At 34.9% G+C, this 24,725-nt stretch overlaps 4 protein-coding genes and 1 pseudogene across 4 annotated transcripts; 4 read left to right on the top strand and 1 right to left on the bottom strand.

Moving 5' to 3' along the window:
- On the top strand, positions 1–921 carry LOC106378944. Its single transcript, XM_013818991.2, has one exon. It carries the CDS (start codon positions 1–3, stop codon positions 919–921), a length of 921 nt encoding a protein of 306 aa, XP_013674445.2.
- A 705-nt stretch (positions 922–1,626) lies between these two features.
- On the bottom strand, positions 1,627–2,046 carry LOC106378943 (uncharacterized protein At4g04775-like). The gene is made up of 2 exons (XM_013818990.2): positions 1,915–2,046; positions 1,627–1,821 (listed from the first exon to the last, which is right to left on the bottom strand). The coding sequence occupies exons 1-2, from the start codon at positions 2,044–2,046 to the stop codon at positions 1,627–1,629; spliced, it is 327 nt and encodes a 108-aa protein (XP_013674444.2).
- Positions 2,047–10,585: 8,539 nt separating this feature from the next.
- Positions 10,586–11,727, top strand: LOC106380052 (annotated as a pseudogene).
- A 1,678-nt stretch (positions 11,728–13,405) lies between these two features.
- On the top strand, positions 13,406–14,956 carry LOC106382608 (triadin-like). The gene is made up of 3 exons (XM_048748345.1): positions 13,406–14,304; positions 14,588–14,661; positions 14,755–14,956. The coding sequence occupies exons 1-3, from the start codon at positions 13,435–13,437 to the stop codon at positions 14,837–14,839; spliced, it is 1,029 nt and encodes a 342-aa protein (XP_048604302.1). The 5' UTR covers positions 13,406–13,434; the 3' UTR covers positions 14,840–14,956.
- Positions 14,957–20,689: 5,733 nt separating this feature from the next.
- LOC125582499 lies at positions 20,690–21,142 on the top strand. The gene has a single exon (XM_048749249.1). It carries the CDS (start codon positions 20,690–20,692, stop codon positions 21,140–21,142), a length of 453 nt encoding a protein of 150 aa, XP_048605206.1.
- Positions 21,143–24,725: the final 3,583 nt, after the last annotated feature.

Genomic DNA, 24,725 nt, shown 5'->3' on the forward strand with positions numbered 1-24,725 from the left:
ATGCATAAGTATGATGGTGTGAAGGCGGAGCCAAAATGTAATGATATCATCGAGCTTATGCGTAGTGAGCATGGGATCGAGGTGTCCAAGTCTTTAGCGTGGGATGCGCGTGAGTATGCTATCAACACAATGAGAGGTATTCCAGAAACTAGTTATGCGAAGATTCCCAAATACTTGCACATGATGAAGGAAACTAATCATGGGTCACATACATCTTACGAAACTGACAAGGATGGGAGATTCAGATTCCTTTTCATCTCGTTTGGGCAGTGTGTCCGAGGTTTTTACAGAGCCATTCGAAAAGTTATTGTTCTCGATGGGACGTTTTTGAAGAGCAAATTCAAAGGTATTTTACTGGTTGCTACTGCTTTGGATGGAAACTCAAATTTATATCCACTTGCATTTGAAGTTGTCGACTCAGAGAATGACCATTCGTGGGACTGGTTTATTAGACAACTTAAATTGGTTATTGCTGACGAGCAGAGTTTAGCTTTTGTGTCTGATAAGAATACCTCACTTGCTAAAGCTATTGTAAACATGTACCCTCAATCTCATCATGGAATTTGCATTCACAACTTGCTAAATAATGTTGTAACTTATTTCCATGGAAAAGGTTTAGTTGGTTTGGTTGTAAAGGCTTCTAAAGCTTACCGAGTTGCTGATTTTCAGAAGATCTTTACAGATATTTGCTCGATTAGTCCTACGATTGGAAAATATCTAATAGAAGCTGATGTGAGAAAGTGGGCTCGCTGTCAATTTCCTGGTTTTAGGTATGATATTAGGACCAATAATCCTGCTGAATCGATGAATTTTGCATTGCGTTTGCCAAGGGAATTTCCGGTCATTCCTCTATTGGACATCATAAAGGAAATGATGACTCGATGGTTTTTTGAACGTAGAACTCTAAGTTCTAAGAATTAAATGCCATTGACCACAGCTGTGGAAAAGAAGATTGATAGAAGGATTCAGAAGGGAAAGACATTTACAGTTTACCCAATTAACGATTACCGGTTTCTGGTTCGTGGAGACAAAATTGAATGTATGGTTGATTTGGTGAGACACACATGTTCTTGTGGAAAATTCGTCTTGTTGAAGATCCCATGCATGCATGCCATAAAAGCCGGTTTCAGTGTAGGCAGATAAGTTCACAGTCTGACTGACGAGAAGTACACAACCTCTTCTTGGATCTCAGTTTACAAGGAAAGCATAAATCCGATAAGTGTCCCTGAAGATGCATGGATTGTCCCAGAACATGTGGAGAAGGCAAAAATTCTTCCTCCAGAGAGTAGAAGAGCAGCAGGAAGGAGAAAGAAACAAAGATACGAGACAGTTGAAGACAAGATTAATTCACAAGAAAGTAAAGGTTCCACAAAACGCAAATGCAGTAGGTGTGGGATTGAAGGGCACAATAGGTCGACATGTGATATAGAAATATAGACCTCTGGATTTTCTTTGTCTTTGGATGTTTGTTTTACTTTGGATTTTAGTTTCTCTTTGTTTGATCATTGACTCAAAATATCAAATGGGATTTGAGTTATACTTTGGATTTTAGAGTTTATTTGTTCTATCAATGACTTAATATAGCTTTTCAGAAAAATGATAAGAATTTTATTACTAACTTTAATCTTAGTTGCAAACCCTTTCGAAAAGCCATTGAATTATGCCTATACAACCTACATCAACCCTTTCGTCTGCCTTCTTCAAACACTTTTTCAAATCCCCAATCTCTTCTTCAGTTATTTCTTGTTGTGCATCAATCCTACGAAGTTCATCAAACATAGCTTCATCGACCCACTTAAACAGATGGTCTTCTTTCTTCCTCTAAATCAAGACACAAAAACGTAAATCTAGATCAGAAAAAATTAACATTCATGGAATAATCTGAAATCAAAAACGTAAATCTAAATCATAAACCTGTAACCCTAACTTGCATCTATAAAAACGTCTGTAAGGGTTCTCATCTGTCTTCGAAACATATGTCACAATCCCTTTGCCACACCAACATCTGGATGGGATTCCATCAAACGATCTTCTTTGCGACGTCATAGTGAGAATCTGAGAGGAAAGGGTAAACATCTTTAATGGAGACAGAGCTAGGTTTAGGAGTAATTATATAAATCATATTATTAGGGTAAACGGATCATGGGATTTGAGTCGGGTTTAGGGTCTTTTTGATAAAGAATGTTGTTGGACCCAATTATGGTCCATATACCAAATGGGCCGGAGCCAGTTTGGGCCATGCGACGTTAAGAAACTAAGAGGCCCAGTACGAGCAAGAAGAGACCGATTCGGGAAGTCGAAAATCGCAGAACGGTTACGGAGACCCCGGACTCAATTCACTACAAAAGGAGATCGAGGCACATGAAGAAGGACACGTTGAAAACCCTAGAGAGAGCTGCACCCATACTTCGACCTTGTTTTCATCCGTCTTTAGATCCTTTCTCTTAACGACCTTGTTTGTAACATTTGATCTTGTTTAGCTCATTGTATTCGATCTTAATCATCAATAAAAGTCAATTTTTGCCTACTGGAAACTTATTATATCGTTGTGTTCTAAAGATATCGTTGCATACATTATTTATCTTCCCTAGATTAAACTTCCGATCACTATAAAATTCTTAGTGTAGATTTTAGGATCTACAAATGTTTTAAAAGGTCTTGTCTTTAGTGTGTTGTTTATGTTCTACATGTTTTGATTCGAGTTAAGATCTTCTTTTTGTTTTACATGTTTTGAGTCGGGTTTTGGATTTTCTATATGTTTTGAGTACTTTGACTTAATTTCAGGTTTGGGGGTCTTGTTCTGATGATTGATTTATGTTTAGGGTCTACTTAGGGTATAGATACTGTCTCATATTAAGTATAAAACTCAGATAAATCTAATAAGTTATAAAACTCAAGTACATCACAACTAGTCTGATTAACGAAAATACATGACAACATCCAATAAAATCATAAAAGAGTACATAATCTAAACAAGCTCCACAACATTAGAAGTTATTGTCTTCGGAGGTGTGTACTTTGACATCCGCAACATCAGCTCGGGATCGTTTGCAACTTCCCAAAGATCATATGCAATCTTTTGTCTGGCTTCACGAATGTTGTCGTCGTTCACCAGTGTGAAATCCAAGCCTAGAGCGTGACACTCGATGAATTTCAGTGCATAAACTCTGCAGTCACTACTACTCTTGTTTATGAATGGCATTGGCACGTACACGACTTTATATGTTCTGACGTTGAGATGGTTCTTGTTCTCAGCTGACTGGACAGATTTTACAATCTGAGGGATAAGATTCGCAAAAGGCTCCACATCTTTATGGTGTTTCAATCCAGCACAATCGAAGACTTCAATTGTTCGAGTAACAAAATTAACGCACATAGAGATCCAATGGTTACCGTGGACAAAAACACGAACATACGTACAGCTGACGTCCACATCCCACACAAGTCATGATCTTCCATGAGGAGGAAGTTGACATGTCCCGTAGTTGTGTAGAAATCCTTCAACTTTAAACGTAGTCTTGTCCTTTGTAAAAGTGGAGTATGAACACTTTATTTGGTTACTGAATACCCAGCTCATGAAAGCAACCATGTTTGCTTTCCATCTTCGCAATGCTCTCCTCTCTTGGAATAAGAATAGCATGGCATCAATTTCCTGAAAATTTCCTGTTACCTTCTACACACGACCAAAACGAATAACATATAAAGTACAAATTTATATTCTCTTACATAATTCTTTAACCACTCTGTAGGTCCCACTATACGTGTTGGCATCTCTTTTGTAAACATTGAAGGTCCAATCTGAAGTTCCCTGTGATAAATATCCCGAAGATATCAGCTGCTATGCAATTAAAAAGTAAAAAATATATATAAGAAATTCACTTGGAAGTTAAGGACCACTCAACGAGTTTGGCCCAAGATTCTTCGGGGACGAAAACAAAAGAGTAATCCTTATCTTTTACACGATCCTCAGGAAAATCTATATCCCGTAAAAATGGCAGTGAAGTTTCCTTGGGCTTAAATGAAGTCAGTGGGGTTATCCATTCCATTGGGTCATCAACCTTTGCTTTTTAGGATGGATCGAATCCTTTCACATATGAATATTGTGTAATATTTCCCATTGTCTTCCATAAATAATCTTGTGTACCCATATCAAGATCAATGTTAGACGATTGGGAGACATTTACATTATGCAAATTCCCATGAAAATCAGGCATTTCTACATCATCCAATTTTTTATCCTGCTAATAACACAACCCAAAACAACATTAATATACGACCATGAATATCATACAATCAAAAGCGGCACGAAATATTACAGACTTGTGTTTGATAAAGGTCTTCACTTAGCTAAAAGATTACAACATGTTACAAAACATTACAAACGAAACTTCATTTCTTGTTTACCTTTCTTTTAAGATGAGGGATAGGCATTGCCGAAGGTTGGGGCCTCTCGGATGCAGGGACATCGATTCTTGAAACTATAGCCGATGTCACTGTTTGCTTGAGTTGTGCAATCTCACTGTCAAGCTTGTCAAAGCGATGATCCACATGCTTCTTTACCTCTTCCTTCTTAACCTCTTCCTTCATTCTTTATGGAATCCGGAAGCAGATCGTAAGCATGAAGACCCAACAGATACTTCCTCATTTTATCAAAATCCATTACTAATCTTATGTAGACATGAGGGATATCGATCTTTTCATCCTTAGCCATCACAAAACAAATAACACAAAGGTAGACTAGTCTGACCCTCTCCACACGAGTCCTTGCACTCCTTAAGATGCTTCAGCCTAATTGTCTTCATGTCTACATCTCCATTTTGCTTCAGCAAAGTGCCCCAAAACCACTTATCATTTCTCTAAGCCTCTAAATCAGTGTCTTTGTCTTCGTCACATTTAAGACCTGTCAAAGCGTAGAACTCTTGCATAGAAAACCGAAGAGGCTTCCTAGCAAACTGAAACCATAGCTCGTGAAGCTTGGATATGTCTAGCATTTTGCAGATGAAGCTGTGAATAATCTTCCCGAGTATTTGAGTTGATGCTCATTCATAGCCAAAATCGGACCAAATACAAGGTCTCTCAAAACATCATTGTACTCATCCTCAAGTTCCTGCTTCACTAGCCCCAAAACTGTCAACCTACATAGTTGTTAATCTTATCAACATGATGTTCAACCCCTCCTTCAGCTATGCGTTTGGAAGCTCAATTTCCATTCCTGTAAACCATAAAAGCACAAGATTACATGCCTATTCACAACAGAAAATTAATCAAAGACAGTCAACATCATGCGCAAAACAAACACAAGATAACTTAAGCCTTTCTTACATCGAATTAAGCTCTTGTTTGAAAGAAAAGTAAACTGAAGCTGTCTTTATATGAAAAAATATGAAAAACTAATCACACAAAGGCACAATATGAGAAGATCATTGAAGCTATTGCAAACAAACAAATAAAAATAGCGATTCATTCATACCATCTCAATAAATCTAAATCAGACTTCAAGTCTATGAGGAAGAACTTAAATTGGTTTCTTGCATCGAATATATGTTCTAATCAAACCCATTTTCTATTTCTAAAGCATGTACATAAACAAAATAAAAAAAATATTTGGAGATCTGAAAACCCTAACCTCCGATTTCGAAAAGGATGAATGGTGTTTGAGGAAGAACAAAAGGAGTCAAGCTATTGGTCACAACCGCCGAGGATTATCTTGTTCCAACGTCGATTATCGTCGCATTTTTCGTCGGCGGAGAGAACAAGGTCAGTGCTTTTGTGAAACCGCAAAGAGGAACCAGATAAGAGGGAAGAGGAAACAGAGAAGAGGGAAAAGGAAACATAGAAGAGGGTTCGCCGGCGCTTACGATTTCACGCCAGAGAGAAGGTGGCCGAAGAGAAGATGATGGCGACGATCGCCATAAGTTACGACGTGAAGAAGAAGAATGGTTTAGTTTTATGTAATTTTTACCTTTGTAGTTTTTAACTTATGTAAATATTATATTTAAAATAATATTAAATAGAATTGTTTTATGTCAAGTTTCTAGTTAGATAATTATAGGAGATTTTTTCGTATTAACACTACATAATAATTCTAAGGGGACAACATTCTCAAAAACAATTCTAAGGGGACAATAGTTATGTGTTTTGGTTCCAAATTAGCAAATTTCCCTTGATAATTTGATTGTATGGAAACATAAATAAAATATAAGCTTATTTTTCATAAAAGTATCAATTAACAAATGTGGTATTATACCATCACTCGCTATATTCCGTAGTACAAGTTTATCTTGATCAATTAAAAAATTAAGAATTCATAAAGAATATAAATATTTGCTTGACCCAACTTTTATTTCATTATAAAATATATTTGATAAAAAAACTAAAAATCAAAACAAGTGTTACATGATATAATGGTTATAAGCTATTAAACAAGTAATTCTAGATAGAAACTTTAACAAATAAAATAAAATAATATAATCTTTGAAACATCTTATAAAACAAAGAACAAAGATAATAGTTATATTCCATCAATTTCATGTGCAATCAATTACATAGCACATCAACATAGTATATCTATCTACATAGTTTCATCATCTACATAGTACATGTAGCACCCCCGAACCGTCTTAGACATAAGGTCGACCAACCGGCCAACAATCAAACAAGAACATGACCGATCGACCATCCAACACCTAAGGTTAGAGATGATTGAGCCAACCGGCTTGCCAACAATCAACAAGAACATGACTGACCGTCCAATCCAACACCATGGTCCGGAAGCGCTATGTGACGGGTTAGGGACGATCCGGTCAAAGTCACAAAATTTACTCCATGGCCTAGACCAGTTCATCCACTAGCTCGTCCCGCTGCATCAAGGCACAAGGCTTTGCAACCCGTACCTAGAGTTAGCGTTTTCCGTTAGGTCAAGGCCTAAGGCTTTTCAACCCGTACAACGACCTAACGTTGTGTTAGACCGGACTAGTCAAATATCAGAGTACTCATGATGCGCATATAAAACATTTACTTTATTAATTCAAGAAATATCCATACATTGAAATAATTCAAAACTGGGCCCGGCCTAATGCCAAACCGAGCCAACAAAACACAACCACATTATGTACCGTTTACAAAAGGCATGAAATTTACTCCGGCGGTCCTAACGTCCAGCACCAAGCTATCCGATCATCCTTACCTAAAGCTATCTGCAAAAGGACAACAGAGTTGGATGAGTAACCTAACGTCACTCAGTGAGCTGGCGGCCTCTACCCACAACCTAGACTCTAACCCGGATAACCCAAAATAACAATCAATCTAGCCATAGCATGCAATCAAAGTTAAGGCTATCAAACGATCACAAATCAATAACCTCAATTATTATCTAATCAGACCGTTACTAAGTTAGACAAGGCCTCCTGCCATGAATCTAACTTCGAGTAACGAGAATCTGCATGAAAAACAAGTCAACAACCAATCTTTAATTTAATCACACCATTCACAATAACAAGACACTAATTAACTATGACTCGAGTCTAACTCTTAACACCGTATTCCGGTGTTACCACTCACTCTAGGGTTTCAACCCTCTACTATACACGACACTCGAATTGGGCCCAACAAAATCATTCTTTCTCCACACAAGGGACACTTGCAATCCCTTCACTATTACACCACACAGGCGTAGGCGCTCGGGAATCACCTGGTCACTATCCTTAATCGGAATCGCCATGGCCCGGTCCTCGATCGGACTCGCCGGGGGCTGTCACATCCACTTGTGACACTCGGCCTTGGTGATCAACCAAGCTAAACCGAGCCCACCACTTTCCGGACCACGACCGGCTTAGTGGTACCAATTTGAGGAAGCAATGACCTGCCAAGAGTAGAACCACCACGAGGTTCTCAACTCTATTTCACACACTTACGAGTTACCTAACACTCTACTAATCTCAATTCCTAAGGAAATACTTGGCTCTAGAATCCAAGTAGGATTCTCTTGCCAAACACGTACTCATGACTGACTCACTAGGATTCTAACACATAACCAAATAACCTAATTTTAACAACTCAACCAGTTAGTCACTCCCTTACCAAGAGCTGACTAACCTCAATCAACAAGATTAATTAAAAGAGCAAGCGTTTAGTTAAATCTAACAAGCAATCTACTTAATCAAACTGTTACCTAGATAGTTAGCCTCCTGCTATAAAACTATCTTTAAAGATAAAGGGAACCTGCACTCAACCATATCAACACGCAATAATAGAAAACATGATGCATCGTAGCCCTAGTCCTAGTCAGGTTATTAACTCAGTCTTAATTCCATTCATCTCAGCTTAGCCCTTGCTAAACTGAGTCCGGTTCCATAATAAAAATAACCCTAAGGACTCTACCATGCAATAACGTGAGCATTCTACTCTATATGCAACTTGATCTAACCTAAGTTCCAAGTGGATCTCAAACAAAACTAACTCACAGTGTTCTAGGTGAGAAGCAGTTGGTTGATCGGAGAGGACTTGGCCAAAACCCTAGGGACGGCTTGACTGGACTGGACTGGACCGATCTCGACTTGGACAGAACCTCGGCTTGATCATGAAGAATATGACTGGTTTGAACGGATTGATTTGGACAGAGCTTCTGCGTCACAATCGTAGAGAATCATCTATTGGACGAAACTGGCCTTCTCGGTGAAGTATCGGTCTTTGGAAAAGACTACACTCTTAAAACAACTTCTTTCTTTCACTTTCTCTCTCTAGCCACGTTTTTTTTATTTGCTTTTGGTGTGGAATGGATGAATGAAACTGAATGGGGTGGTTGAGTATTTATAGAAACCACCGACCAGTAATATCGAGCCACACCGGCGACTGTGTGTCAGCCCGCATGCTTCCGGCTGCATGTGCGGTGACAAACGGGCGTACACATGCCCTCATGAATGTCTCAGTCACATGTAATAAGACACCTCCACGTCCAGATGGCTTGCTGCATGGCTGGAGTGCATGCGGTGCGACACACGGCTCCCAACATGTCGATCAACATGCTTCGATTGCATGCAACGCGACATTTTGTGCTTCCACATGTCAAGCTGCATGTTCTTCTTCCATGTATGGCGACACCTCGAGCTTCGGAAGACAATTAGCTTGTTGGATTGTTGCCACCATGTTCTTATCCCATAGATCAAGCCACCTCGAGCTTCTCGGTTTATTTATCTGATTTCGGTCCTTCCGGCATATTCTCGACCCCCGATCAATCCCGAATATTTTTCTGCTTCAGTTCTGATGAGCTGAAATTTTTTAATAAACTCCAATCTGAATTCTGACCTTGGCGGTAAATATTTCCCGATCCTTCGACTTCATCGAAAACTTCCATAATACCAAAATTAGGGTTTTCGTCCAATTTCGGGTTTTTAGTCGTGCTTTGTTTCCGTCGTGCTTACTTCCCGTCCTACTTAACTCCCGTCCTGCTTCCAACATATTATTTTTCCAACATAATATATTACCGATACGAAGTTTTGTAGAAAATTTTGTGCTGAAGAAACGTCGTTCTTCTAAAACGTCGAGCTTTTAAAACGTCGTGCTTCCAAAAACGTGATACTTCCAAAACGTTCTTCAGATCAATCTATCACATTGTCTAACCATGGTCGAGCAGCTTACTCGACTCATGGTTCACTCACGATCAATTCTTCGACCACCTCATAATTAAAAACTTCTCAATCGATCCTTATCGCCCGCGACTCGACCACCAAGTTGATGTTCGACCAATCTTCCATTTTCTTTGAAGCATGTCAAGTTTCATGTGATCAAAACTCAACATTCTTCCAAATACGTAGACTCCCAAAAGCTTGGCTTCGGATTTTGACTTTTACTCTCTCGACCATTTTATCCTCAAAGGTGGGGTATTACAGTACATCTATTTTCATTGTCCTATTTTCATCTAAAATATATGAAAATTGGGATTGAAAGTAGAAAGCCCGCTTAGCAATAAAAGGTCCACAATTTATACAAACAAGGTCCACAACACGTATAAAGGCCCACTATCTATAAATACATCAAAGATTACTGATTAAGCCAGAGGGTTTAGCCCGTATACGCACGCCGTCACCATTGGTCGTACTGACACTAACTTTACAACTTTCTGTCTAAAGAACAAGAGATGTGGTCGTGGCGAATCCAACATCGAATCAAATCATGGACAACTCCGCTCTATTTTCTTTCTTTAGATCCGAAACCGCCGTCACCATTCTCCTTACCCACTCTACGCCATGGCTTTCTCATCTCCGAAGCCCTCTCCAACCACCGCATCGCTGTCGGAAGTGCCCGATCTAGAATAGTTTTCACCAGGGGCAAAACTTTAAAACACTAGTAATATAGTTACAAATTCAAATCGTCATCAGAGGCATTACTATAAATTATATCCAAAATTAGCAAAAAAATAATAATCATGGGGGGCAGCTACCCCACCCACTACGCACCTAGCTCCGCCAGTCTCGTAAGCTTCCGCGAACATCGACATTCCCTCTTTCGACTCCGATTCCGATTCCGTGGCCGTCAACCCTCTCTCCTTAACCTCTCCTTCGAACATCCTCACCCTCCTACCAAGCTAATGTTCATCCCTCCCTCTCTCCGCCTCCCCTCCGGAGATCTACTCGCCTCCTCCGGCGACTTCCTCCGTTTCTTGGAGATAAAAAGACTCCACCACCGTCAGCCCCGTCGCTGTCCTCAACAAGTGCGCGCCGTTAACCTCCTTCGACTGGAACGACATCGACGGAAGCGGCTCCGAACTTGCAACATCCACACGACGTGTACAATCTGGGACGTGGAGAAGGCCGTCGTGGAGGCGCAGCTCATACGATACAGTAATAAGAGAATGACATGTGTCAGATATAGAGTTGCTGGAGGAGTTCGTTTCTAGTTAGTTACCCGAACTAACGGAAGCAATTGGAGAGTGACAGGTGTCAGTAGAAGAGTGGTTAACCTCCTTCAACTGAAGCGACATCGAGCCGAAGCGACTCAGAACTTGCAGCGTCGACAAGACGTGCACGATCTGGGACGTAGAGACGCAGCTCATAGCGCATGATAAACAGAGCAGGTCCTCGACCAAACCGGATAAAACATTCCCTTCAAACTCCCAAAAATTTTGAAAACAATTTATATATAAATAGAGTCCTAAAATTGTAAAAAAAAAAAATTAGGCACCAAACTATAGAAATCGTTTTTAAACACTCTATACCCTCCCCTCCAAAATCTAAGGGTGGCCCTGATGACAAAGAGGTTCACGACATCACGTGGGGAGAAGCTAGAGTCTTTGTAACAGTCTCCGCCGATGGTTCCTTAGAATATTTGACTTGCACCACAAGGAACACTCCACTATTATCTACGCCTCTGTTAAGACTCGCGTGGAACAAGCAAAACTTGAGGTACATGGCGACGATTCTGATGGATTCTAATGAGGTTGTGATTCTTGATATTCGGTGGCCGACGACGCCTGTTGCGGAGCTGTAGCGGCATCAGGGTAGTGTTAATGGTGTAGCTTGGGCTCCGCAGAGTTGTAAGCAAATTTGTCCGGGTTGTGATGATGGAGAGGCGTTGTTTTGGGGAGTTGCCGACTGTGGCTGGACCTAATGGGATTGATCCTATGTCGGTTTACTCGGCTGGGTCGGAGATAAACAGTTGCAGTTGTCTTGTTCGCTGCCTTATTGGATTGGCATTGCTTTTTCTAGTAAAATGTAGCTCCTTAAAGTTTGAGGTTAGAGTTTATTGCATCTTAAGTAAATGTTGATATTATTTTCTTAAGCTTATGTGAAAGCTCTCCTGAGGAAGCACTGGTGTTGGTTTGAGTCTGTCTGCAGTTATGGATAGCTAGAATTGGGTTCATGCTTGCAGCGCGCCACTAGGTTAGTTTATGATGAAACCAGTTTCTTTGTTATGCTTCATTTGCTAGCAACTCGTTTCATAGTTACTGTAATGGTTGATAGATAGTTTGATAGCCAGAATATTGGTGCTTACTTCTAAATGCATGTTTGATATAAACATCTCTGTGTTTGTGCTTTTGGTTTCATAATAACTCGTTTTAGATTTGAAAAACAGTACATTTATGATTGCTAACCATTTTAGTTGATTCAGACGCAGATGTGAAGGGATGGAAGTTGGATTTAGCTATAGATCCTTAGGTTTTGGCGGACGCGCTCATGTCTTGGTCTACAATGCCTCTCAGTATCTATCTGATTGTAACTAACACTTATCTCATTTTGATGAACTGAATGCTCTCTGTTGAGTATAAACCCAATCAGGATAATATAATCGAGGTGTCTGTGTTTAGACTAGTAATTGGAGATTAGTACAATGCACATCTGCTTTTATATGTTTTTTGTTGTTAGCAAATTAACTTCATGTGAAAACCAAATCATTCATGGCAAATGTCTTATTTTTCTATTTATTTGAAGTTAAGGTGAGTCATCTTCTCAAACTCACTTGACACGCTTTGTTCATCTCTAACAGGTTTATAGATTGAAACACCTTTCAATTAAAATTCTTAAGCAATAAATTATTGTTGCAGATTAATGTAAAAAAATTGCTAGGTGATGATTAGGCGACGGTTTCTAGAACACTGATTACAACTAAAATGCAATACAGTATTACTTATAAAACTATGCATAATGGTTTTCTTATACAACACCCACCTTTTTACATTTTTACAATCCACATTACCATATTATATATTTTTATTCTACATAATCACTAAAACTTATTTAACTTTTATGTTATACAATTATTTATTTTAAAAATTTAACATTCTACCATTTTACTGACAACAATAAATATTTTCAACTTTCATTTTTTCATTTAAAGTATGAATTTTATTTTAATAAATTTTTGTGTATTTATATGTATAAGAATTTATTAGTAAATAATATCAATATTATAATAAAAATTGTGTATCCAAATTAAATGAACTAAGTCTCTATTTATAGAAAATAAAAATGATGAATTTTGATATATATATATAACTTTTTTAGAAAAAAATATTTCCTATAAAATAATTCACTTGAAACAAGTAGGGTAAATAAAAATGTAAATTATTTAAATAGCCAATCAGAATTTAGCAGTTACATTATTTTTATTTATTTGTTTAAAAAAAAAGTAGAATTTCCAATATTCACTCTCTTTCCGAGAGAGTGCAATACACATACTAGCTCTGATTGGTTTAAACCTTTCATGTGGACCCTACTTCCATATTTTTCAACTAGTATAAATTCAACAGAGATGAATCCAGGTCCCTTTTTTTTTTCTTTTTCAACAGGTTCATTGCAAACTTTCAACAGTTGAAACAAATTTTCAAGGACCGACCATTGCACTTAGTCTAAGTATAATCATTGATTTTTGGTCAATTAATTGGTTTTACCAAACCAATGGATAAGTCCCTTAATTGGGGGATTTTAGATTTGTAAACCAATGCAATATCTGCGAGAAAGAAAAAAAAGAACAGGAAGACGACGCGTAGTTGGAGTCCGAACGGCGCACTGTTTTAAATTCACACACCTAGCTAGCAAGTCAAACATTTTTGTTGTAACATCGTCGTCACCGATGCTCAGCTCCGACAAGCCCGTCGCCTCCACTTGGCTCGACCGTCTCCGCTTAAGCAAAGGACTCTCCACCACCGAAGACGACGATGCTTCCGGTACTCCTCTTTCCCTCGACGACTTCCTCCGCCGCAACCACTCCGCCTCCGATTCTCCTCCGTCTGCTCTGACTCCCTCGGATCCGGAGCTAACGGATAGCCCATCGGATCCGAATCCGAATGAATGGTACAGCGTGATGAGCGATGTTCTCTCGGAGCTGTTCAATTACAGCGGCTCCTCTCGCTCGACGACGACGGTTCCGGTGAAGAAGCTCCCGAGGAAGCAATCGAACCCTAAGCATTGCTCCGTCGAGACTCCTCCTCCTCCCCAACGGCCCAAATTCGCCACGGAGAAGAGGGAGACGAGGAGGAGAAGAGTCGTTGAGGAGGAAGACGACGGCGTCGAGGAGGAGGAGGAGGAGGAAGGGGAGAAGGATCTGGTCGGGTTTTCGAGGAGCGAGGTGACGGTGATCGACACGAGCTTCAAGATCTGGAAGGCGGAGAAGGTTGTGTTCCGGAGGGGAAACGTGTGGAAGGTGAGGGACAAGAAGGGTAACTCGCGTGGTGCCGTCTCATCGAAGAAGAAGAAGAAGACGATCAAGATGAAGATCAAGAAGAAGAAGAAAAGGAAATGCGATGTTGACGGTGGTGAAATTGGTCGGAAAAGCAAGAAGATGAAGCTTTCAAGATCAGTTTCAGACAACGTGAGTACTCTTTTCTTTGTCTAATCTCTTTTTAGTGTTCAGTTTTCCGACCGTAACTGAGCTTAACTAGTAACATTGAGTTTGGTCGAGTTAAATTAAGTGCAGTAGAGTTAGATTAGTTCTTTAATTGAAGTAATAGGTTTTGAAACTGAACTGAGAACTAGTGTCGGAGAATTTAAAAATGTTTGTAGATTGAAAGTTGTTATTACAGATCCTTGTCTTAAAACTGAGTAAAGTAATAATATGCCATGTTTCAGTACTAAAATCTATATGTTCATTTCAGAGTCCACATTACTCAAGTGAAGATCTTCGTGATGATCCACAAAGCAGCAATGCCAACCGAACTCTCTTGCGTAGGCAAGTTTAGTTTAGCTACGTTTCTTACGAATCTATGGTTCCTACTTTTTTTTTTTTTAATTCATTTGTCTCTTATTTCTTGTCTTTATCCAGATTGCCATCTAAACCAAGAAGCGTACTACATACTAGCAAGAAGAACAGCGAACCTAAGGCTCGTGGCCATAGGTCTTTGGTCTGATAGAGCCACTAAGCTAAACCTTTGCCTTTATGTATATGATGATTCTGTTGTATGATTATTATGTAACATTCTTGTTTATGCTGTTATCTGATTTATTTAAAGAGAATTAAGATCGTATTTCAGATTCATTTTCTTTTACTTCAAAAAGTAAAACAGAATCAAGTACAGAGAGTTGTTTGACCTTTTTTGGTATGTACACTGTTTCCTGAGCCATAACAGAACCCTAGCTCAGTGGTGGCATCTTAAAGTCCTAAGATTTTAGCTAATGGATTTGTACTATGGATACATAGTTGCTTCGTCATTAAATACCAGCAGTATATGGACGTGAAAGAATGGGTCTGTATATAGAGTCAAGACTCGACAAATCGACAAGAATGACATGTTTACCTTGCCTCTACGGATCCAAGCAGGGTCCTTTACTAAACTCTCCTCCTCTAACATAGAGTCTTACATTAACTTCTCTTACGAGATTCATTGTTTCTGAACAGCTTTCCTATTTTCTACTCAACATATTGCTTGATTGGCTCTGATAACTGTCGCAGAAAGATTTGTAGTTTAAAGAATATTATTGTAAAATGTATACTTACTGAGAATTTTGTCTTTTTTAAAGAAAAATCTTGTGCTTCATGTAAAAATAGACGTATATAACTCACTTGATTGAGTTTACAACCGCAGAACAGCCGCAAAACTGAACCGTTCAAACTACTAACACTTATCAAACTAAAATGATGATATGTTATGGTGCATTATGTAGATTGAGAATAGAAAAAAATGAATGGTGACTAATTTATAATTCTAATACTATTTTAAACTGAATTATGTGAAAACAACTTTTTACTGGTTGAAATAACTTAAAAATAGTATTGCTAAATGCTTCATTCTCTATTTTTAGTTGTATTGGTTTCACGTTCATTTAAAAAGTGAATGATAAGAAATCTTAGACACAAGGGTATTTGCCTCAAAGCTCTTTATCCTAATGCATAACAACAGTGATATAGTTTTCTCAACATCGGTAGATTAAAATATATATTATTAGCACCTGCATGATCATTTTTACAAAGACAGATGAAATGAGAGAATGTAAAAACGATGGGTATTTGATGTTGGAGATCGATCTATCTATCTTTATACCAATACTATTAAAATAGAAGGAGTCTTAAAAAATATATCTATGAAAATTATTTGGACTCTTTTATTTTTTAGTCCAACCTATAATATAAAACTAAATGTCATAACATGCCTTTATTATAGCAAGTAGCAACAACTTAAAACTTATTACATTTTGATAAATAACTCACTATTTCCAACAATTATTATAACGAAAATTGTTATACTTTTACATTTTAGCATCCCAAATTATTTCAATCACACGAATGTATAAGATATCTTGAATTTTAAAACATTTAATTTAAACTCTTGACTTTTGAAAATATATCAGATGTTTCATATGTTAGTTTAGTTATACCAATATACTTTAATATTTCAACATTATATCAAAGGAGATAAAATGTTTCGAAACATAGGGTTCATGTTTGGATCTGCGGGTCTGGGTTATTCGGATCCTAAACATTTGCATAACTAAATATTTTAAAATCTATAGTTTAAGTTAAAGTCAGTTCTTTTTGGTTCCGGATTGGTTCGGACTCATAATTCAAATATTTGTAAAATAAATTTAATTTTTGAATACATAACATGTTCAGATTGGTTTGAGTATTAGAATCCAAAAAAACATGAAGTACCCAAAACACAAAAAAGAATTGAAACACAAAATACCCGAAATCTAATTAAATACCTGAAAAATATTCATATACTCAAAAGATCCAAAATTTTACCCATAAACGTAATCTGGGGAACCGAAACACCCAAAATGTTACCAACCCAAAATATATTTTTCTAAAAATGAAATTTTACCCATAACCCCAAACTATAACCGAAAACCCGAACCAGAAACTTAAATATATATGTAATGCCGAAACATATATGAAATACCCAAACATACCAAATATACACAAATCATTCCATGTATTTGGATACTCGATCGAGTCTTGGATATGACCCAAACTGGAACAGAGATTCGCGGTCCAAAAAGATATTGAATAGGTACTTTGTCCATGACTTAAACCCGAACTACACCTGTATTTTCGGGTTGGTTTCATATTTAGTTTTTCAGGTCCGACAAACTGTCGAATCGTATGAAAAAGTTAGATAAAAATGTACAGATAAAATCTGAAATAATAATATATAACAATCTCAAAACAATAATTCATATAATTTTTTTTATAATCCAAAACACCCGCGCTTTTAAGCGCGGATCAAAATCTAGTATCTTCTATTAAAACACCAACATGACCAATTAATGCAAGGTTATGTCCAACTAATTATTTCCATGTTTTTCTCTTTCAAAAATTAAAATATAACTTCTTATTTTATGTAACTGCACGTAACGTTCTGATTTTAAAGTTTAAAAAAGTAACTTCCTATCTCCCGTAAAGAAAAAAAAAACATATTTCTCTATTTTTTGGTAATGGGCAATTTAACCATATATTACTTCTAATATCAACATTGACTATATTTAAACTGTTTCCTGCTTTTTGACAGTTCTTATACATGCCTAATAATAATAATATATAACTTATATTAAATTTTTGAAAGAAGAAGTAAAAGAAAACAAGAAGCAGTTTATATAATTTTATAGTAAACAAGAAGTCAAAGGGCGGTTATATAATTTTTATAGATTAATTATCTTTAACATATGAGAAAAAATTACAGAAAATGTTATCAAAAAATAGGTATATGGGCATATGATTTCAAAAAAATGAACGTATTTAAGGTCAACTTTTAAATAGCTATTTTTTTATAAAATAAATTATGATTAAGATTTATGCATAAATATGATAACAAAGAAAACATAAGTATGATTACAAAAAAAACACAAATATAAAATTAAATTAAAAAAATTAAAACAAAAGATATACCCGGCCTTTAAAGTACGGATCTGAATTTAGTCTATTCTATTAAAACGTCAGCATGACCGGTTAATAAAAGTTTGTGTCCAACTTAAAATATAACTGCATCTAAAATATAATTGTATCTAGAATATTGTTTAACCGTAACTTAGTAACTTCCTTTATTTTCATAGGAAGCATACGATATGGATGGGACCCATGTTCTCTCACTTACTTCCTTTTAGTTTTTTTTTATTTTCTTTTAGCAATCCTTTTATATTATAGTTTGAAAACACAGCCTGTCGGTGGTGAGCAACAACCGTGGCCATTTCGCTTTACAAAGCTAACAAATGGTTTCATCAAAAATATCATTTTGTATATATTTTGATAAAAAAGCAATAAGAAAAAGGCTAAGTTATAAATGTTGTTAAAGAAAAACTCAGATGATAACCATGGAGAAAGTTGCAGGAAACTTAAAAGATGTCTTTAGGAAGAAGAATGTTTAATAATGATTATGCCACTAATAAAAAAACAAGTTACTAAAGGACCTTTTCCGGATTCAATCACAAGACCAATTAATTAACATTCCTTTCCAAACCACTAGACCACAATAACTAATTAACATTATAATCGTAAGTCATTTAAATATTTTATAAGTTCCTAAAACATAATCAGGAAAGGAATATTATCTTCCAATAATTCATTTGGAGTAAACACAAAAAAATGGATCGAAAGAAATGACAGAATTAACGAATAAATCTCAAAATTACCATTACACTAAAGCTATATTTGCTATGGCTGGAATCGTTAGAAAAATACTCTTCAGATATCTTTTAAAAATAATTATTATTTTTAAAAAAATATTTTTAATAGGTTTTAACGGGTCTAAATAAATTTATATTATTATCATGGGTCGAAATTAATATTCATATCTATGCTATTAAAATAAAAGCTTTTTATCAGGTTTGTTTGATTTTACATCATTGTAACTCCTATATTAATAGTAATCATATTGTTATTTATCATCTAACTAGATTATGATTCGTTCCTTTAAAGTACGAGTATATTTTTTGTTTGAAATTTTTGAAAAATTTAATTTTCATATTTAGGATTTTATAATCATATTTATGTTTTAATAGAATAGATTAAAATCACTTACTAATTTTTTTAAAGGAAAATCTCTTACTAATCATTTAAGACAAATATTTTACACAATATGATTACAAAAAAAACAAACATGAAAATTAAATTTCTAAAAAAAATGTAAAACAAAAAATATATCCGCCCTTTCAAATGCGGATCAGAATCTAGTATTCTATTAAAACATCAATATGACCTATTGATATAGATGTGGTCCAACTATTTTAATACAATTATTAAAAAAATATTAATCGTATAAGAGAAATATTATACAAAGAAAAACAAAAATATAAGTAAAAGCACAAATATAAAAATTAAATTTCTAAAAAATGTAAAACAAAAAATATACTCGCCCTTAGAATCTAGTTAATAAAATAAAACATGCTCTTTTCATAGCGAGTCATGTCAACACTTTTCATTTTCAGCGTGCCACCTTAACATATTCTTAAAATATTTAGTAATCGTCCAAAATTTTTCATTTTTAACGTTTGAATCAAATATTTTGACAACTCACCAAATAATCCATATATTATTTTAATTTGTTAGTTCATTTTAATTCAAAAATACATAACCTTCAAATACGTGTAAATAAGAATGCAAAATAACAAAACAAAATTTCTATTTATGATATTATTATCTTCACGTTTCATCAAACTCATACCAACAAAAAATAATTTTCACTGTATATTGTTTTGTGTTTCTGATCACAAAACTTAAATTTAAAGAAATGAACAAAGAAAATAATTGAAAACCAGAACTAGAGATTAATACATAATATATATTTCTTGTAAGAAATCAGTTTGAATATATAAAAACTATGATACAATAAACATTTAGCACAAATACATAATATACCTTAAACTTGGTGAAAAATAGAAAGGAAATAATAATTTAATGAAAATACATAATATAATCTTATAATATATAGATTTCCAAAATAAATGTCTACATTTTTAAAAAGATTAAAAATTATTTATGATACTGAATTTTCAATTTTATTAAATTCTAAAAGAAAGTGAAGCAAATAATGCTTTTTTTCACTAAACTCAAATATAGAGAAACTTAAAAGTGATGGAAAACAACAACAAAAAAATTAGTACATAATCAAATAAAATATTGTGTTAAAAAACAGAAATATAACCAAAACAAACAAAATAAAACAATTCAAATTTTGAGAATTACATAATATAACCAAAATATATAATATAACAAAACTACAGAGTTTAAAAATATTTTGAAAAATCATAAGAATAAAAATTAGGACAATTCATTAGCAATATTTTAAAAGGAGTGAATATGACAGTTTTTCTCCTTGTGGTTATTAAAGTCAATGTAAGTAAAAAGTAAACCACAACAAAGAACTAATACATAATCAAAACAACGATTTCAAAAAATAATATAACAAAGAAAACAATAAACATAAGAACAAAAATGGAATTTTTATTTTATTTTTATATAAAAAAGACTTATTTAAATGTATATGGATTTTTTTTTTAAAGTGACCTCAAGAATTCCAAAACCTTTTTAAGTATAAATTTAATACTGATAAGAAATTTTTTTTAAAAAATAACAAAGAAAGCTTGAATTTTGAGTAATCTAATCTTTCTTTCTTTGAGTAATCTGAGTTTATTTCATATTTTAACATGATTAGTCTTGCCGTTCGTCGTTCATGAGATTTGCTTAGTTTGTGCGATTCGCGAGATTCCTTCATCGCCGTTCCTCTCCGCCTGTTTGTCGCCGTTCCTCTCCGCCTCCTTCAGAAAGAATGGCGTACAACCACGTCCCTCCCATTACCTTACCTCCCCACGTCGCCAACATTGTCGCAGCTTCTGTGGTGCGTAGACTAACCATTGCCGAGTGGCCTACGATCTTCCACAATGCTGACTTGTTCGGGCAACCGATAAACCCGTACCGGATCCCACCGCTGACGGCAGGGTTGTGGCGGGTTGATAATACCCACAACTTTGACCAAAATGAATGGAACCAAGGTGAAAGCAGCATACAACAAGACATTGGAGCGCTGGATGTAATCTTCCACTGCAGATTGGCCCGCGGCGTGCTTCGCTTCGAGGCTGAGACTCATGAGCTTAACATGGATCCTGAATACGATGGGCCTCTTTACGCCTTAAGGAGGTACACCGTCCGAAATCATCAACCCGAGCTTCAAATTGTGCCACCAACCATTGCCTTTGCGCAATATTGGTTTGAATTTCTTTGAGGTTGAAATTCTCTATCTTTTTATATCTCTGATGAACCTCCTCTATTGTTGTTGAGCTCTCTTATCAAACAACGTTTATTCCCAAGTGGTCTGTTTGTTTTGACCAAAAAAAAAAAACATGATTAGTTTTGAATCTATCATGAATTTAAGGTTAAACATGGTGATTAGTAAGTAGACTCTCATTGGATTCATGGGTTATGATGATTAGATTGATTAAGTGAAGATGTAGGGTGTTTAGTGTTAAATCTCTATGTTTTCTTGCTTATCTATTGTCCTTAATGCTAGATTAGAATTGACCTCTCTAATCTAGATCATTAGACATTTCATATCTGGAAGTATTTGATGAAATGTCTGAACCAAATTGATATTGATCTTTGACTTTGTAACGAATGAGAATTGATGTAAGGATGCTTAGATATTTATTAGACTTGCTCTTAATGATTGATTGATTGGACTAAACCAATGTGAATTGATGTTTACATGGATCGCAAATGAACATTTATCTTGAGAAAGAACTTGTTTAAATTAGTGATCCAAACTTAAAAAAACCTTTTGATTGAAAGATTGCCACACTAGATTGGGTCTTAGTCAATTGAAATCAAATGCTTAATCCCTCATATTTTCTCTTATTGGTTGAAAGTTTGAATTGCATTTAGTGTTCTTGTGTTTGAATTGTCATTTGATACTTGATTCAAATCAAATACCTTATGAAATGTACTTTTGGTGATTGAAATAATTTTAAGATTAGATTGATCCTTCTTTTTTTTATCAAAGATTGATTCTTAAGTGGTACATCTAGACTTTGGATAAATTTATTCCTTATCACTCAACAATTGGATTATGAAATTTTGTTAATGACAACGATACTTATCTTTTATATCATAATATCAAATAACTTTAAACGAGTGGATGATTGACATATAACATCAGATAATATATAAATAAAAGCAATCACGAAAATAATGATTGACATACAATATGTAACTAAAAATTTCGAAAAAATAATGTAAATCATAATGTACAAACTTTTCGCGTGAAACGCAACCAACCGTTAGTATAAAATATGATTTTATCACAAATGTTACTAAATGGTGATGCAACATATGAATAGCACATAAAACAAATATGTATTGTTAAGCTAATTAGTGAACTTCTTTTTATGAGAAGTTATTATAATCCAAATTGTTACTAAACGTTGTGATCAAATAGTTTAATAAGGGATCGTCAAAATTAGATAATAACTTTTTAATCACTTTGACAAGAGTCTCCAACCCATCGGACTCAAAACTTAGGGTCCACTAGAAATAAACAAAAATGATTACAAGTTTTGAAAAGCGAACATAAAAATAACTTTAAATTTTATTACAAAAAAAATAGTTTATTTAATACTCAGTTCTGGATGTTGTCATATAGCTCAATGAATTGCAAAAGGAATCCATAATTGGAAATAAAAACTAACCAATTTACTGGTATCAGATGGAGTATGTAACAATTTCAGGCAATCTATATATATAAAAAAATGTTTGCCTCCCTCCTGTTGCGCCAACTCAGCATCCAGGTCACAAAGTCGAATCTCCAGGAGCCAACACGTGTCTCATCCCTTCAAACTCTGCGTTTCATTAATGGGAAGATCAAATTGATGCGAGCATATTTTAGTTACTTGGGCTGCAACTTACATGATCTAAGCCCACCATCTTTTATCTTAATTTTCTAAACCGTGATAAAACATGTCTAGGATGCGGCTGTTCTTGAACTCTGCAATGGAGCTCCAGTTAGGTTACAGAGGACGACTATTCCGGGCAATCTCCGTTGTAAGCTGTTGTTGTGTCCAACTGACTGGATTTCTTCCCTCCTGCAATGCAATTAAAATCAGAAACTTTACGTAATCCAACCGGATTCAATCAATATCATTAAAGTTCTTCTCAACTTCATCTTCCCCACTCTTTCTACAATTTCTCATTCAATGTTCTCATCTTGCTTCAAGTCGGTGAATTTACATATATAAATAAGTGAGCCTTAATTCAGTAAACCTCACCATTTCATCTCCCCCTCACCATTTCATCTCCCCCCCCTCACAATCATATTAACTCTAAAAACTTTCCACAGAACAATGGCAAAAAAGCTCTCGCATATGAGAGGCAGCCCAAGACTTCCCAGAGAAAGACAATCGCTCCAAACCCCCGTCCTCATCATGCTCGAAAAGCTCTGCACTCCTCTCTCCGCCGCCGTCTCCGCCGCCGTCTCTGAAGAAATCACCCTCACTACTCCTCAGCACCACCACCAAGCTCCCTCCGATCAAAACGAAGCCGTGAAAAACATAGTTGGCATTCCCGATGAAGCGAAATTGGAGGAAGATGAAAGTACCAAAACAAAAAAAAGGAGAGGAAGATAATAACAATGGCGGCGTTGATTTTTATAGAAGAAAAAGCTTTAAAAAATTAGGTTTGTAGGCACACGTACATATGTCACATGGTTAAAGAGAATACTTTGGTTCACAAGTTAATTACTAATTGGTTAAGAAAACCAGTTCGCTACAGTTTTTAAAAAAAAACAGAGAATGCTTTGTTAACAAAACCAACCGGTTAAGCAAACCGGGTTAAGTAAAACTTTATGTTATAAATAAAAAAATCAAAAAATTAATGCCTCAACATTCTAAATATATATATATAGAATGAAATGATTTATATATATAGACAATTTTATTATTTATTTTATATTTTATATTTAAATATACTTATTAAATATCTCGAATGAATATAATTTTAATTATTTTTAATATATATAGGCAATTGTATTATTTATTTATATTTTAAATTTAAATTCAATGTACTTATTCAATTTTCAAATGAATGTAATTTTTAATTAATTAAAACATTGTTTTCATCAAAATCCTGGGATAATAAAATTTAATACAGTTCTATTTCGTATATTTTTAAATACGCATTTAATTTTTAAATAAATATAAATGCAGTAAAAACATTTTCATCATTATGTATTGTTTTAACTATTTTATAAATATTTATATATATATATATATATATATTTCTAATAAATAAAAAAATTATTTGACAATAAAATAAAATCAAGTTACTCAATACATAATTAAATTATTGTACAAATTATTTTTAATAAATTAGTTAGGGAAAATTATTTCAAAAATTCTAATTAATTATTTTGATATTGTGGTTAAATTCATTTTCATATATAATAATACATATAAGATTCTAACAAACATGTGTATATATATATATAAATAATAATGACAGTTTCAGATTATCTATTTTAAAATATTTGTAGTTATAATGAATAAGTTATTTCTTTTATATCATGTAAAGATTTAATTTTAGGAAAAATTGTATAATAAAAAGAAAAAACAATTTATTTCATGATATATATATATATATGAGACAGAATTGACGTTATTTTACTTATTATTTATAACAACACTAATGACAAAAAAAAATACCACTGAATTTAATCCATCGCAGTGTTTTCTTTAAAACATTACTTATTTTTATTAAATAAAAATTAAGAAAAACTAAATAATTATAATTTAAAATATTATAATAAATCGACATCATAA

Source organism: Brassica napus, chromosome C2, assembly GCF_020379485.1.
Source record: "Brassica napus cultivar Da-Ae chromosome C2, Da-Ae, whole genome shotgun sequence".
Lineage (NCBI taxonomy): Eukaryota > Viridiplantae > Streptophyta > Magnoliopsida > Brassicales > Brassicaceae > Brassica > Brassica napus.

Coding starts and splice junctions, on each gene's coding strand:
- LOC125582499 (XM_048749249.1), top strand. CDS start 20,690: ATGGCGTACAACCACGTCCCTCCCATTACCTTACCTCCCCACGTCGCC.
- LOC106382608 (XM_048748345.1), top strand. CDS start 13,435: ATGCAATATCTGCGAGAAAGAAAAAAAAGAACAGGAAGACGACGCGTA. Junction 14,305..14,587: donor CAAGATCAGTTTCAGACAAC/GTGAGTACTCTT, acceptor TGTTCATTTCAG/AGTCCACATTACTCAAGTGA. Junction 14,662..14,754: donor AACCGAACTCTCTTGCGTAG/GCAAGTTTAGTT, acceptor GTCTTTATCCAG/ATTGCCATCTAAACCAAGAA.
- LOC106378944 (XM_013818991.2), top strand. CDS start 1: ATGCATAAGTATGATGGTGTGAAGGCGGAGCCAAAATGTAATGATATC.
- LOC106378943 (XM_013818990.2), bottom strand. CDS start 2,046: ATGACGTCGCAAAGAAGATCGTTTGATGGAATCCCATCCAGATGTTGG. Junction 1,822..1,914: donor GATGCAAGTTAGGGTTACAG/GTTTATGATTTA, acceptor GTCTTGATTTAG/AGGAAGAAAGAAGACCATCT.